Consider the following 16,383-nt stretch of genomic DNA (forward strand, 5'->3'; position numbering starts at 1 on the left):
CGTCCGTTCTGCCAGTCAGCGCCGGAGGATCGGAGCGGGGAGGGAGGAATCCAGCCCCTCCCCTGTCATGGCAGATTGCCGTGACAGGATTGAGAAGTCAGCGAACGCCGGTATGTGTTCGCTCACCTCCCGATCTACTGAGCCGACCTGTGACAGTCTCATTGTCACAGGTCGGCAAGAACTATGAGGTGAGTGAAAAGCACTCGCTTCATAGTTCTCCTTTAATATGGCTTATGGAGAAAAAAAGGAACAGTTGTTGATTTGTTCCTTACTGGAATTATCTGTATCTGTCAGAGGAAAGATGGGTATGCATAGGGGATCACTTCAAGGGTAACTTAACAAAGGGGGTCCAAACCGGTACTAGCAAAGTGTAACTAATAAAGTGGCCACATCCCTTTCCTGCACTGACATCCATCTCGCTACAGCTGTCTCATCCACCCATTTCTTCCCAAACCCTTTCCCCATCCCTATGGCTCTTATGCCTCCCTAGCCACTTCACCTTTAACATCCGTCCCTAAACCCCCGCTGGAAATGTATCCAACCCTCACTGACATTCATTCATCCTTGCCTGCCTCAACCTTCCCCACTGATATACCTTCCTAGCCAATTCATCCACTCCCCGCTGACATGTAACCTTCCTGGGCCACCTCACCCCTTGCTGACATTCATCCACTGCCTGGCTGCCACAACCTACTCCAATGACATCCATTCCTCCCTGGCCCAGTCAGTGCCCCCCTTCCTTGGTTAGATGTGCTACGGCTGAAATCAACCATACAGGGCTGAAGTGAGTAGCCGAACGACGCTCGGCTCATTCCACTTCGGCTCGGTTATTCACTCGGCTGCCTTCAGCAGCTTTGTGACTAACCCCCGGCCTAAGTGTTTGGACAAAAATGTAAAGAAATACTTTGCTGGAGGATGTAAATTTGATCTGGATAAATTATTGAAAAAAGTTCGAGTTTAGCTAGTTGCCGTCCACCCACCGGCATTTCACGTGTGGACGGCTGTCAGTTCCCGGCAGGATCACGTAAATACACGTCTTTTTTTTGTGTGCGCGGGCAGAATCCCGCCGGGAATGTAAACAGCCGATACCGGCTGTAACATACAAGCGTTTTTTGTAAGTCTCATATTAAAAATACAGCAAAAAAATAAAGTGCCCCGCATGCATGCACTTATAAACATCAGGGGCACCTACGTGCGAAAACAACAATTACGCCACACGTTACATATCACTGCAAACGTGGGAGCGAGAGCAATAATTTTAGGGCCATCAATCACTGATAACACTGAACTGATGAGCGGTAAAAGCTTTTAAAGCATCGTCGTTTATGGCCAATTTTAGGCATGGTACTTTTTTGCGATCTCGCTGGCACACGCAATTTTAAAGCTTGACATGTTTGGTGTCTATTTACCAGACTTATGTTTTACCAAAAAATTGGGGTGATCAAAAATGTTTCATAACAATGTAGGGAAAAGTTTTTCTTTTTCGTATATATTTTCGGTGCTTTTTTGGCTATATAGTAAAAAATTAAAATCCCAGTGGTGATTAAATACCACCAAAAGAAAGCTCTTTGTGTCCCCTGAAAAATGGTATAAAATTAATTTCAGTACAGCGTTGTATGACTGAATAAAAGTACTGCAGCGCTGAATACTGAAAAATGGCCTGGGCAGGAAGGAGATTTAACACCCGGTCAGCAAGTGGTTAAAGGAGAACTATGAGGTGAGTGATCTTCACTCACCTCATAGGTTCTAGCCGACCTGTGACAATGAGACTGTCACAGGTCGGCTCAGTAGATCGGGAGGTGAGCGAGCACATATCGGCGTTCGCTCACCTCTCGATTGTCACTGTTCTCTGCCGTGACAGGGGAGGGGCTGGATTCCCCCCTCCGATCCGCCAGCGCTGATTGGCGGAACAGACGGGGGAGGGTACAGCTGGCTCTGCCTCTAGATAGGCAGAGCCAGCTGTCAGTCACGCAGCTGGGCGGATCCAGGCACAATTGTCGGGCTCCGCTTCAGCGTCTCAGTATACCGCGAGCAGCAGCTCGCGGTATACTGCGGCGTCTCAGTATACCGCGAGCTAGAGCTCGCGGTATACTGAGCCTAGGGTGACGGGAGGACGCTAGTTTGTGTCCTCCCGTTACCCTAAGGAGAACTATGGGGAAAAGCCTTAACCCATAGTTCTTTTCCCCATAGTTCTCCTTTAATACTACTTTAGGCCTGCGTCTCCACATCCAACTTACTGCCTGGAAAGCTGTAGGGGGTGTCTCTTCCACCGCTGGAAGGACCTACCCACAAACATTCCATTCTTGCCTAGGTGGTGCAGGTGGAAGTTCGGTTTCACAAAGTTCAGCTTAAGGTGCCGACCCTTATTGAGGTCCATTGATACCTTTCTGGAGTCATGGCCTCTAATCACTGATGGGGCCCTTCAGATGGGCCCTTCACTCGCAGGGGACGCCAAGTTTTCCACAGGACGCCAGCAAGACGATCGCCCCTGCATCCTCTGTAGATTTCATGAGGGCCACGACGCCTTGTTAGCTAGGATTGTTTTGGCAACAGCAGGCGGGTACTCGGGCGGAGCAGAGGGAGATGGACTGGTGTCAGAGGTTGGGCTGAGCAGTGACATGCTACATTATTCTCAGTACGAGGGAGTGCGGTTAGCAACTTTTCCTGAGTTCAGCCCGAAGTAGCAGCGCCAACTAAACGTGGGCGGCGCTAGACCCCGCCCCCGCCAGGGCCATTTAAACTTTAGCAGCGCTGTCTATTGGCGGTTGCACGCATTCCTTTCCGCAACGGCTGGGGCGGGGACCAATGGAGAACTCGAATCGGAGCACGGGGCGGGCGCACGACTGGACCACGCCCACCTCGCTCCTTGTTTGTACAGATCAGATCCATAACAAACCCCGACTTGTGTTTCCAGGGCGTCAGTGAGCGTGGCCTGTACTAAGATCAGTACGGCGGACATTCATCCCTTGATCCGGGTGCAGCCGATCCGAACGGTGACGTCGGTTTCGCTGGTCGAGGAAGATATCGTGTCAGACAAGTTTTATTTCCTCATCTGCTGATCGCCTGATTTTTTTTTTGTTTAGTCCTAATCTGCAGACAAGTCCTTGGCACGAGGGCGGAAGAGACTGAACAGATCCGACATAAGAGGAAGAGATTGCTTGTGATCTGTAGTAGCGAGTTGATGGGTGCAGGGGCTTTGTGGCCAGTTTGTGTGCCAGCTTGTCACACGTAGTCCTCTTCCGTCCACACAACTGAGAAGGGCCAGCGCTTGGCAAACACACCTCCTCCCTCCTTTATTTTATTTTCCATCATGACTGAGGAGAGCGAGCTACCGTCCGATGCGGTGACCATCCTGGAGGGTAAGATTACTCATTGTAGCAAGTTCCCTTCTGTTCGTGTGTGACATTCAGGGATGGACAGTGATCACCTTTTAGGCTGGCTTGTTATAAAGTTGTAGTTACAAAGTTTGGAGTTTATTTGATGTGATTCTCTTTATTGGCTAACTTAACGCAGAACTCCAGGATTTTCAAAAGTTACACTACAAGGGTTAACTGGTCATGTATGTCTATGGGTGCAAGTCAAGAAGATATACCATCTCTAATGTATTCCTTATATTGTAAAGTGCTGTGCAAACTGTTGGTGCTATAGAAATCCTGTATAATAATATACTCACCTGTTCCTTGGACCTGCCTGGCTGCTAGACCGGGCCATGCAGCCTCTTCTTCCCTGGACTCTGGCGGTCTAAGGACCATTGACATCACGTCTATCGCAGGTCCATTCGCTTGCATTAGACGTGAGGGCACCGTGGGACGTTCAGAAACGTTAGCAGTCACCACCACTAAAGGACAGGGGGTTGGGTGACTATATGGTCTTCTGTTCCCTAGACCAAAATGAGCAGTTAACCCTTGCAGTGCGGGGTAGCCCCACTGCTAAGGTTAAAGTTTGAAAATCCTGAAGATCTGCTTTATGTTATTAATATAAAATCCTGAAAAGTTTGCATTGTTAGTAACTTAGGTTAACCAATAAAGTGTATCGCCTAAACTCCAAACTTTCTCCAATAATTGATAGCTAACAATACTCTACTACTGGGAAGAGAGAGTTAAAACTAGTGGAAGAACGACATAAACATTCTGTCCCCCCTTCCTGGCATCATCTAAAGCAGCCTTTCTCATCCAGGGTTCTGTGGAACGGATGGGTTCCTTCAGTAAGTTCTCAGATACATAACCACTGACACAAAAGATCTGTTTAGTTTTCTGTAGGGGGGAATCATCCCAATGACCATAAGTGTAAGGAGCATACTTCCCACTGACCATCATGTTAATGTACCATAAGCTGTAGATATGGTGATTATTAGCAGCAGTTTTCTGAGAGCAGAAAGTGATTTTGGGTTCCCCCAGAGGGTGTTAGGGGTTCCTTGAGCAATGAACACATTGTGCTTCTCAGATATATATAACCACTGACCACCTTCCCAGCATCTTCTAAAGCAGGGTTTTGTTCTACTGTAGGGTTCCTTGAGTAATTTCTGTCTTTCAGATAAGTAACCAATGATGATTTTAGCTATCCGTAATGGGGGATTCTACCCACTGACTCCAAATGTAAGGGGCATTTGTTCCTCTGGCCATCATGTTAATGTACTGTGAGCTGTAGATACAGTCATTATCAGTGACTTGTGACTAAAACGTTATTTCAAGGGTTCCTCGGTGTTAAAAAGGTTGATTAGGTCTAATCTAAAGCAAGATTTGCTGAAAGTAACTTTTGTTTGTTAATAGTAGCTGCTATGATCATCTTAAGGAATTAGTGTGGTTCATGTTGGTTCTTGTTGGAAGTCAAACCTTTGAAAGGATGTCCAGATTGACACACTTCCATCAATGGTCTGACCTGCGATCACAAATTCCTATTTTTACACATAGACTTGTATTTGTTTTTTATTTTTTACAGTTTTCTTAGTTGTGTTTTGGAGTTGATTAATATTTCCCCAAGCACCAAAATACACACCTAGATATCTTTGTTGCAAAGGTCACTTGCACCAGCCCAGTTGTGCAAGGGAGTGATTGTAAAAAATAATGTAGGCTTGTCCATGGAATGGGTAAAAAAAATCCAAGGTCCCTGTAAATGTACTTGAACTTTTATTGTTGCTATCTAATCCGGTGCTTTCCTGCAAAGTGTCTTCTTTGAGCTCTAAGCCTTGGTTGTGTTCTTCTAACACTAGTGTGTTTGCAAACCTTGACTCATCTCTTGAAGCCAGCATCAAACCTACTAAAAATACCCGGCTGATTTATGAACGCTCTCTTTCTAATACTACAAAGTGCGTGACGTGCGTACTGATTTAGCTGCTGTTCTAAGGCTCAGTCATCGTTTGTGCATGCTCCTTTCCCTCCATTGTAATCTGCTTTTTTCAGCGTGGCGTCTTGTGTAAATAGAAAGACTGCACGGCTTTTCTATGGGCTACCAGGGATGTTTGCTGCTCATAATTCACTGAAGTGAATGGCTGTTTCATAGGACAACGTGCTTGATTATTATTAATTTTTTTTAGGACAGTTCTATCAACTTTATCATTCTATTGTTACATCCTATAAGTTTTTAGGTTGTGATCTGCTGAAACGGGTCTCTTTAAACTGATCAATGCAGGATAATTTTGTGCGGCAGGTGTGGTTGCGCTTTTCCAGCCATATTGGTTTGGATGTCATCGGTGCTTTTTCTACTTTTTTGGGGGATATTTTTTACCTTTTCCCAAAATTTATAAGAACATTGCATTCGCAAAACCCACCATCTGAAAGATCCTTTGACAATACAGTTACTGCTTCTATACATCTCCATGGTTCTAAAGTTATCCACACACGCATAACAATCTGATTGTAGAATTTCCTATCGATTTGTCAACTGTATAGGTGACGTCATCACCTACTCTTAATTATTTGAGAGATGAAGAAGCAGTCTCTCTTTGGCTGGCCTTTTGATGGGTAGTGGGTGCAGCAGTCGTTGGTGTACTAGCTGAAAACATGAGGCAGGTGAAGCTTTTAGGAGGCACATTATGTAAACCTAGCAGTGGGACCCATTAAAGGAGAACTATGAGGTGAGTGAAAAATCACTCATCCTCCTAATTCGAGCCAACGTGTGACAATTAAACTGTCACACGTAGGCTCAATAGATCGGGAAGTGAGCGAACACATACCGTTGCTCGCTCACTTCCCTGCAGAGAGCCGTGACTGTCAGTGTCTGACTCTCCAATCCTCCAGTGCTGACTGTGGGAACGGATGGGGGAGGAGGCGGGCACAGCTGGCTCTGCCTCTAGATAGGCAGAGCCCGCTGTCACTCACGCAGCTGGGTGGATATTGACAGTAATGTTGGGATCCGTCCAAGTTGCAGCGTCTCAGTATACTGTGAGCTGTAGCTCGCAATATACTGAGCTTTGGGTCACGGGAGGACGCTGGTATAAGTCCTTCGTGACTCTTAAGAGAACTATGGGGAAAAACACTTACCTCATAGTTCTCTTTTAAGGCCAGTCAGTGCTAAAACCACCTTTCTAGGTTTAAACACAGATGTGAAGGTCCAGGACAAATCTCCCCCAGAACGAGGTGCCAGCACTATACAACCTGCTTATGACTATCCAGGTAGCTGAAAGATACATGGTTAAGCTGACCATATTGGCGAAGCAAGTGAAAAAAGAAAGGTCCATTGTATGGCCACCTCTAGAAGGAAAATATTTAATTTTGTACAGAGTGTATCTTGATGAATTAATAGTTAAATCAATGATTAATAGGTAATCAGTTGTATGTGTGGGAAATCCTTTAGAAATGAACTTGTGATCTTTGTTGTGGTATTAGGAGAGCATCTTTGAAACAGTACATGAGCGGACTATGGCTGGTGGTAAGCAACGTTTGGCTAGGACTTAGACCTTCTTCACATAGACATTTTGCTCTGTACAGCTTAAGGCCATTTTTTTGTAAGGGCCTGGAGCCAAGGGAAGAAGCATGCAGGCAGCTCATGCAAGTCTGACCTGTGAGCCATCATGTCTCATACAGTGTATTAGACATGAGGATGCGGGAACATTCCAGAGCGGTGGCGGAGAGAGGCTGCAGGGAGCGGTCTAGCAGGCAGGACAGAGGATCAAGTGAGTATATCTTTTTTCTTTACTTTACACCCTAGATCAAAATGAGAACTTTACCCTTGTGGGGGTCTTCACTGCACGGGGTTAATTAGTCATTTGCCTGGAATTGTTCTTTGAAACAATTTTTAATGTCTGGGTTTAGATACATTTTGAGAAAACCCTTAAATAGTTTGTTTGTAAGTGTACTTGGATTGCTCATTATTATTGCCATGCATCTTTCCTTTTTAGTCAAAAACTGCTGTGGAATATTTTCTTCAAAAACGACAATGCTGTAGATTCTGCTTTCAGACACGGCTTTGTTACCCTCCACTACGTGCTCTGGTCCAGACCTACAAGGCTGCGTGCCAACCCATGTAGCATCTGATGCATCATAGGACTGGACAGGATGAATGGAGAACCTACAAATCTCATCAGCCACCGCAGCAGAGGGACTTGTACTTCTCAATGGCATACAAGTGTGGTGACCTTAGCACACTTGAAAGTCCATTCATTCTTCCCGCCGTTCACGTTACTGAATATCCGTACCAATGTACAGACAAGGACGGGGCGAAGAGTCTGCAGGCAATTGTGTCCACAATCTAATACGTCACAATTGCAATGCTTTACTTGCTTCAGTGCCAAAAAAATGAATGCATATTTTTTCTTTTTTGAAGAAGTGTGCATTTATTAAATATATTTTGGCATTTGCAAGCCCTAAATAAGTTTCTTAAAAGCCCCGAGACTTTATTGTCAAGTTGCTGCAGTGTAATAGAAAATAGAAGTGCTGGCATAGGTGCAGGTCCCTGGTGTAGAATCAGGTCATTATCCCGCTTCTTGTGTTTTTACTCCAAAAAGTGTGACTCCTTGATGGGCGCAGATAGGTTTTGCTAGCCAAGTTTGTGCTGCCTTGCCTGATTTAAAAGTACAGATCGGTGAGCTGCCAGGTTGCGGAGTCTGACTATAGGACAGTGTGCAGCCTTGTATGCACCATTCTATCCGCATACATAAATATGTATCTTACATATGTGCCCTAGTTTATACAGAAATGCATCTTTAATGCTATAAAACAATATCCTTGTGGCCAAGCATACATAATCATATAAACAGCTCTACTTGCGTAATTTTGTCAGGTAAACTAAGGCCCCATTCACACTGAGCGGATTTCCGCCGCGATATCGCCGGCCAATGATTTTAATGTACAGCTCCATGTCACTCGTCGCGCTTGCAAGTCGCGCCTGCAGGACCATTTTTTCGGCGGATGTTGCGCGATCTTGCTATTTTTGAATGCAGCCCGACGGTGAAGGTCACGCTACCGTCGCCCCGAACAGTCGCGCTATCCCGGCCGCGCGGATCTGCTTCTAAAGGTATGTCGCTTAGTGTGAATGAGGCCTAAGGCTGCACAAATGCATCTGCGGCTACAAAAGCCTTCTGCTCATAAATTTAAGCCAAACTACTATAGAATTAGAAGAACCAGAGTCCTACAATGGCAGGTACCTGACCTGGTTTCTTTAACAAAATGGGCATTACTGGGCACCCCACACTCCCTAATAGAATGGGATGATGCTGGTTGATGGATCTAGGATGGGTGGTCACAAACACTCTGAGGGGAATTTATCAAAAAGCTGGAGCAGTTGCCCAGAACAACCAATCAGCTTCTCGCTTCCATTTTCAAATCTTACCTGAACAAACTGAAGAGAGAAGCTGATTGGTTGCCCTGGGTAACTGCTCAAGATTTTGGATGCTACAGTTTGGATAAATTCCCCTCTCTGTATCCTGGCACATACTAAACAGAACACAAAACTAGCAAAGAGGAAGGTTTTCCACACATTCTGGGCAACGGAATGCCAACAGATTAGCTTTACAGTGGGACTTTAAGTCGCCCACAAAATAGAGAATATACTCTGCCTGGCCCAAAAAAAATCCACACTCTAATATTTAATTGGACCGCCTTCAGCTTTGATTGCGGCATGCTTTACTGTGGCATTGTTTCCATAAGCTTCTGCAATGTCAGATATTTTTTTCCATCCAGAGATGCATTAATTTTTCTCCAAGATCATGTAGGAATGATGGAAGAGTCGGACCACTGCATAAAGTCTTCTCCAGCCTGTTAGCCCCGCCCACTCGTGTGCACTGCACGGCGCGCACAAGTGGGAAACTGACAGACTTTAAAAGGACAACAATACCAGTTTACATACAAGCGGTCCGGCGGGGCACGGTAGGTCTGCGACGGGGGATCAGAGGGAGATCGGCACACGATCTCCTCTCCTGTGTATATTACATCACTTCAGCATTCTGCTGTCACTTTCCGGCTTCAGAAGCTAGAGAGAAGTTGATGAAGCAGATCTCTCCATCAGCTTCTTTGGGGGTCCTTTCTTAAAGACCCCCTTATGTCTCCATAAAGAGGACCTGTCACATCCACTTTGCTATTACATAGAGGGCTTCTTAGCCCACTATGTGATGACAATAAAGTTCAGTTGCAAAAAGAAAAAAAATTAGAGTCACATAGTCAATAAAGCCCCACATACAAGCGCGCAAACATGCGTTGGGTGCGCATACTTTGCGAAAATGACAATTACGCCCATTGCACCACACATGTTACATATCCCAGCACACATCGGCGTGAACAATAATTTTAGGGCCATTATTCACTGATAACACTAAACTGATGAGCGGTAAAAGCTTTTAAAGCTTCGCCTATGGCCAATTTTGGGTATAGTAGTTTTTTGCGGGTGTACGCAATTTTAAGGCTTGACATGTTTGGTGTATATTTACCAGACGTGACTCCGTCTTTTATATTTTACCAAAAAACATTAGGTAATAAATGTATTATAACCTAATATTTTAAAAAAATGTTTTTTTTAAAAAAAATTTCGGTAATTTTTAATATAGTAAAAAAATAAGAAACCGGCAGTGATTAAATACCACCAAAAGGAAGATCTATATGTCCCAAAAAAATTGTCTAAAATTCATTTCAGTACAGCGTTGCATGACGGAATAAATGTCAGTCAAAGTACCGCAGCACTGAATACTGAAAAATGGCCTGGCCAGGAAGGGGGTTTAACAACCGGAGGGTTATTCACACAGCTGCCGAAGGCAGCCAAGTGACTAACCAACCCAAAGTGAAGCTGTTCCGTGCCTTCGGCTCGACCAGCTTCGGGAGCTGTACGGGCTATAGTGAATAGCCCGTACAGCAGCCCTTCGGTTCTACTGAAAAGAAGAGCCCCGGTGGCCAAAGCTAGCAGAAGGATCAGCCACAGCTACGGCTGATCCTTGGTCTAGCTTTGTGAATAACCCTCCTGGTGTTTCAGTGGTTGAAGGAGCAGGAAACCATTCAACAATCTCCGAGAAGATTTTCTTTTTTTTTAATGAAAAGAAACATGCATGCAAAGACTTTAGTACATCTGTGTAAAGATAAATCCTTTTTAAATGAAAAATAATGGGTATTGGTATGCTCCCCTGCACTTGCATAGATTTTCTTTTCCTCCCACAGGCCAAAATAATTGATGTTAATTGCCTTTTTTAATTGGCCTTTTACTGTGTTTATCTGCGTTGTGATACATGATTAGCAGACTACAATCAGATTTGCTGGGTGTTTTACCAGCCAAACTGATCAACATTCCAAGTAACTGAGCTCATCTGTTGCCATCATTTTGTGCCCATACAAGGTCAGATTGTTATCTAATTGTAAGAGAAATGTTCTGATAATGTGACTGCTCATGTCTGTGCATGGGGACATGGGATAGTGGCATTAGAGTTCTTTTCTGGGGTTAGATGTTCATATGGATGGTTCCATGTGCAGCATAAACTGCATAATGATAATGCTGATTCGCTCAGGGATGGACAATTTAAATATGGAGCTCAAGAACCAGCCTGTCCTATCCAAAAGCCAGCAGGGTTTTTGAGGAGTTGGCTCAACTTTGACAACTGCTATAGTAAATCCCACCAAAGGTTAGGCACCAGCTGCAAATTTTAAAGAACTCCGGGGTGGGGGAGGTGTATCTTAACCCTTGCAGTGCAAGGGTTAAGTGCTTGTTTTCGCATAGGGGCAAAAATAACATCGTTATACTCGCCTGAACCTCCGAAACGGCTCGTCCTTAGACTGGTCCCCTCCGCTCCGGGAGTCTGACATCCCATGAGTCATCACGTCTTATACGGTGTATTGGATGTGAGGAATCGGGGGGACATTCAATCGCTGGAACAGAGCAGAAGTGGGACCGGGGCAACAGCCAGCCAGCTCAGAGGTTCTGGTGAATATAACTTTTTTTTTTCACTCCTAGGCCAAAACAAGCACTTGACCTTTGCAATGCAAGGGTTAAGATAATTGTTTCCTAAGCCAGCCCTGGCTTAGCCCCTGCAAATCCATATGGGTAGTGTTCTATTATTCACCAGGCATATTGTAAGCTGTCACTGAACTGGACTGGACACAGAAATGTACAGCTCTACACACATACTGATGAAGGCACTGCATGTGGTATACATGCACTGCACAAATGGTCATGTATGGTTTTGATTCCCTTTAAAAGACTTTGCATGCCGTCAAAAGCTGATGACCAGTAGTGAAGCACTGGGACTGTGGCAAGAAAAGTTTTGCAGTCATCAATGTTTGGCAACATAACACTCATAGGGAACATGGAGTTCTTCCGATGCTTGATAGACTTAAAACCTAATTTGCTAGCACAATCTGAGAACTGTAGTTTGAGTGGTTAGCTTTGCTGCTTGTGCTCTATTGTCTGCAATTGACTAAAGTTGCTGAGGCTAAGGGGTTATCTAAATGTTTGGCGTTTTTTTTTTTTTTGAAGACACACCAAAGTCTAGGCAAATAGTTAAATACACAATGGAAATAAGTGAGTTAACAGTTTTTAATTCTGCAGTCAAGCTTGTGATGTAATCACATTTTCCACACTGCGTATAATGACAGGTGGCACCAAAAGCTCCTGATGAAAGTATATCTAAACTCAAAAACATGAATTCTATTGTTCTGTTCTGTTCTGTACCAGTCCTTAGATGTTGCTGCTGCATTAGTTTTTTTTGTTTTTTTTCTATGCTCCCCCCTTTATTATCACTTTATGATCCAGCAAATAACACTTCCTGCACAAATCTTTCCACTTTATCTATGGAGGAAGACGTGGTTGTCACATAGGCTGGACTTTAAACATTGCTCATCTCAATTGCAAATCACTTCTCTACCCCCAACCTCTTCATTGGACAGCGAGTCACCATCAGCACCTATGTCCAGTGAGTAGGGAATTGTCCCATGGACCAGTTGCATTGAGCAAGGAAACAATGTTAAACTGACCAATGGTAATCAATACTAGTAGAAAGGAAGGTAGCCATGGTTAGATGTTTAATGACTGGTCCAGTGTAAAGCTGGCCTCCCCCCATAGATTATCTGCATATTTTCTATGGTCAGATAGAAAAAGGTGCAACAGATTCCTCCATCTACTCTAAACTGCGTGGATGAAGGAATCTCCCCCTGGGCCAAGCTTCAGCATCTTGCTAGTCAGCCTCGCTTGCTCTCAAAATACCAGAACACTCTGATTGGATGCAGGCATTGTTCAGGTATTTTGAGAGCCAGGTGGCCAACTAGCAAGATACTGAAGCTTGGCCCAGCAGGAGATTCCACCATCCATACAGTTTAGAGTAGATGGGGGAATCTGTTGCACTTTTTCGATCTGACCATAGAAAATCTGCATATAATCTATAGGTGTATGGCCAGCTTTAGACGGACTACATGAACTCCACCCCCTCGTATTGAGGTTATTCGTAGAGTTGGAGTTAACAGGTAGGGAAGTTCTCTTATACAAGGCTCAACCCAGAACGTCTGTAATCAATCCATCATGCATACATTTAAAGCATATCCTTACAAATAAATACACCAAGTCTAAATATATTCACGTTATTAAATGAGTTGACAGGCACATCAGAGGAGAAAATAGATTTACTTAAGGGGGTTTAGGATTTTTAGAATGAGAGGGGGGAATATATCTATATCGGGGGGGTGGGCAAATTATTATGGAATTAGGGAGCCAGTCTGTCCAATCCAGGGACCAGCAGGATTTTTAGGAGCCAGTTCCATTAAAAAAACAAAAACTAGAGAAAACTTCAAAAGTTAGGTGCCAGCGGTGATTTTTAAGGAGCATTGGCAACCAGGTTCCTGGGATTTGTCCAGCCCTGAAATAAATATATATGTAGATTGCATTTTATACACATCTGGTGTAATTGGAAGCATGCCAAACTGATTGTATTTCTTTGCGATGATACGCTTGCACTGGACCATTCTTTAAAATTCTAACTGTGGCTTTTAGCTTGAAATGCAGCTGCCATCCTTTCTACTAGTATTTATTCCTGAACTCCAGAACAAACCACCGGGGAGCCTCCAGCTGGCCCAAGGTTTGTGTGAGCCCAGTTTGCTCAAGGCTGCTCAAAACTGTGACTGCCGCCCACTCCTGCTAGCCCAATCTGTTATGGAGGGGTGCATTGTGCCAGGAATGCCACCACCAATTGGGCCGGGGGGGGAGAGTGGCCATCAGTTTTGAGCGGGCTTGGGCAAAATTGGTTCACACCAAGCCCAGGCCCATCTTTACTTACAAGGGTCCAAGACAAATCTAGTTACTAGGTGTATAACTCGCCAGTTCAGCGAGTATATGTGCAGTACATGCTGTTCTTGAGGCTTGAGAAGCTATGACACATATACAACCCCTCATTTGGGAACAAACCTTTTTAGCAGTATAATGGATTATTAAACTAATAATATTTTTTGTCACTAACTGAAGTGCATAGTTGCATAGTTTATTACTTGGGTGCACTTGCTCTTGGCTGATTCTGTATTGTTTCTGGAATTTGGGAGTGTTCATAGGTGTGTCTACATCACATTGTATTTATAGTATTACAATGTACTTGGCTTATGCTTTGTAGCTGGTATGCATTGACTGGGAAATACAATTGCATTTGTTATGCAATGCTTGAGGTTAATATTAAACTTGTCCACTTGCCTTCCCTTCCTTTTTTTTCTACTTTAGGACATTTTAATATACTGTCTACAATGTGTCTAATTTCTGTATTTGCAAACACATATTAAAGGACTAACAAGAAACTAGGGGTGTCATAAAACAAAGTGGATATCACTCGGTAGCTATGTTAAACTTTTATTTTTAATTACAAAAATGCATAGAGGGGAATTTATCAAACCTGAAGGAGACCGAATCTGAAGCAGCTGTCTGTGGCAACCAATCAGCTTCTTACTTCATTTTGAAAGCTTAACTAAACAAACTGAAGAGAGAACCTGTTTGCTTGCTATGCAGATCTGCTCCAGCTTCTGTCTGCTTCAGCTTTGATAAATTCCCTCCATAGTGTCTTTGCAAGCTGAGCAGACAAATGCCATATCACATCAGCTCAGCATCCATTCCAAAAGACAATGCTCTATTCCTGTCCCTTGACCACAGGGGTCGTTAATCTTGTTCAGCAGGTATTACTGCATGCAGTGTTTTGTGTAGGAGAACACTAAACCTGGCCATACAGTTCTCAAATTTGGCTTTAGACTTTTGTCAAAAGAAGCAGGTGGAAAATTGTTGGCTGAACAGTGGCTGCGACCTAATGGCTGCAGTCACTGTTCAGGTATTCTGACAGCCGAGGGTGCTGGTTATCGGTATACAGTAGACTGGAAGGGGGATTGTACCATCCACAGTGTTTAGCATGGAAAAGTTACATAGTTATAGTATTTGAGGTTGAATAAAGACATTAGTTCATCAAGTCCAACCTAAAAGTAAGTAAGTTAAAAGTACATTGGGAAAAGGTTAAAAGTACATGACCAGCTTAAAATGAAATTTAATTATTTAGTATTGGTATTTATATAGCACAGACAATTTACATAATGCACTTTCACACCAGTCCCTGCCCTCAAGGAGCTTGCAATCTAAGGTTAATAGGTCACATACACACCTACTAGGGCCAATTGAGACAGGAGCCAACACGAGAACAGGGAGTGTCCTGACTGGGATTTGAACCGGGGATTTTCCCTTTTCGGCATATTGAACAGGCAGCATCCTTTTTCAAGAAAACTATAGCATCTAATAGCAAACTGATTTTCCTCCAAGTTCTTGTTAGATACAAATGTGACAAACCTTTCCATCATAAAGATCTTAGACTGGCATACAAATAAAACTACTGTTCATTTTGCTTTTATATGACAGGTATATCTTATTATAGAATAAGAGCATGGTGTGTGTGATAAAGAATCATTTTCTGATAAGCGATCTGATTTTGCTTCCCCACAGATCGGGTATACTTTTCCATCCTGTGCTCTAAACCAAAGCCCACTCCAAGCACGCATTACTTCTCCACTGATGATGAACTACTGTATGAAAAGTAAGTAAATGGGGCATGATAGAACCTTTCCGAGTAACGTACGAACACTAATCAGTTTATTGTATTATTTTTTTTCCTCCAATTAGTTTAAATCTAATTATCTGTGCTACTGTAATCCTCACACTGCAAGATCAGATGAAAATGAGCAATCTGGCTTTTCCTGTTTTTCCTTAGTAGTGCCCTGAAGACCTCTGTTATGCTCTGCTCAGAGGTGTCCCGTTGCATGGAGAATTCAGGAACTAGTCCAGCCCATATAGAGGGTTATTGTAAGGAGCTAGGAAACGTATACTTCTGTTGATTACAACTAAAAGGGCTTTTAAAGTGACTCTGAACTCAAGAGTTAAATCTTAAAAATGCATTCAAGTATCTTAACCATTAACAAAAATGTAGATTATTTGTATATCACTCGGCTGTAGCTCCTCCAATCATCTCTAAATTCATACTGACACTGTCCTTCCTTCTGGAGGGTGACTACTTTGTTCCCCATGGTACCTAATGGTTTTGTAAAGTAGCCAGTGCTACAAGCTTGCTTCCGTGATGGACTACAATCTCAACACATATTAGCATACTACATGTGAGATTGTAGTCCATCACGGGAGCGATCTTAGAGCGATGACTACTTTACAACACACACACAGGGACCATGGGGAACAAAAGTAGCAACTCTCCAGAAGGAAGGACAGTGTCAGCATGAATTCACTGATGGTTGGAGAATCTACAGAGTGGTACACAAATCGGATACATTTTTGTGAATAGTTAACTTACTTGTATGCATTTTTAAGATACAATTACTGAGATTGGTGTCCCTTTAGGCAAACCTTAACCTACCTAAACCTTCAGGGCTTGTTCACACCATGTCTGTTGAACAGCGTTTTTCTGCACGTCATTGCACAAATATGATATGAACAGTGCACATAGAAGACAACTGTTTG

General features: G+C 43.6%; 1 protein-coding gene across 1 annotated transcript in view; it reads left to right on the forward strand.

Moving 5' to 3' along the window:
- CDC14B (cell division cycle 14B) overlaps positions 1-16,383 on the forward strand; it is an 86,405-nt gene that overhangs the window by 39,019 nt on the left and 31,003 nt on the right. The window contains exon 2 of the mRNA XM_018555444.1: positions 15,361-15,451. Coding sequence (XP_018410946.1) covers positions 15,361-15,451 — 91 coding nt within the window. The remainder of the gene's footprint in view (positions 1-15,360; positions 15,452-16,383) is intronic.

This window comes from Nanorana parkeri, unplaced genomic scaffold (genome assembly GCF_000935625.1).
Source record: "Nanorana parkeri isolate BGI_ZX_2015 unplaced genomic scaffold, ASM93562v1 scaffold197, whole genome shotgun sequence".
In the NCBI taxonomy this organism is placed as follows: Eukaryota; Metazoa; Chordata; class Amphibia; order Anura; family Dicroglossidae; genus Nanorana; species Nanorana parkeri.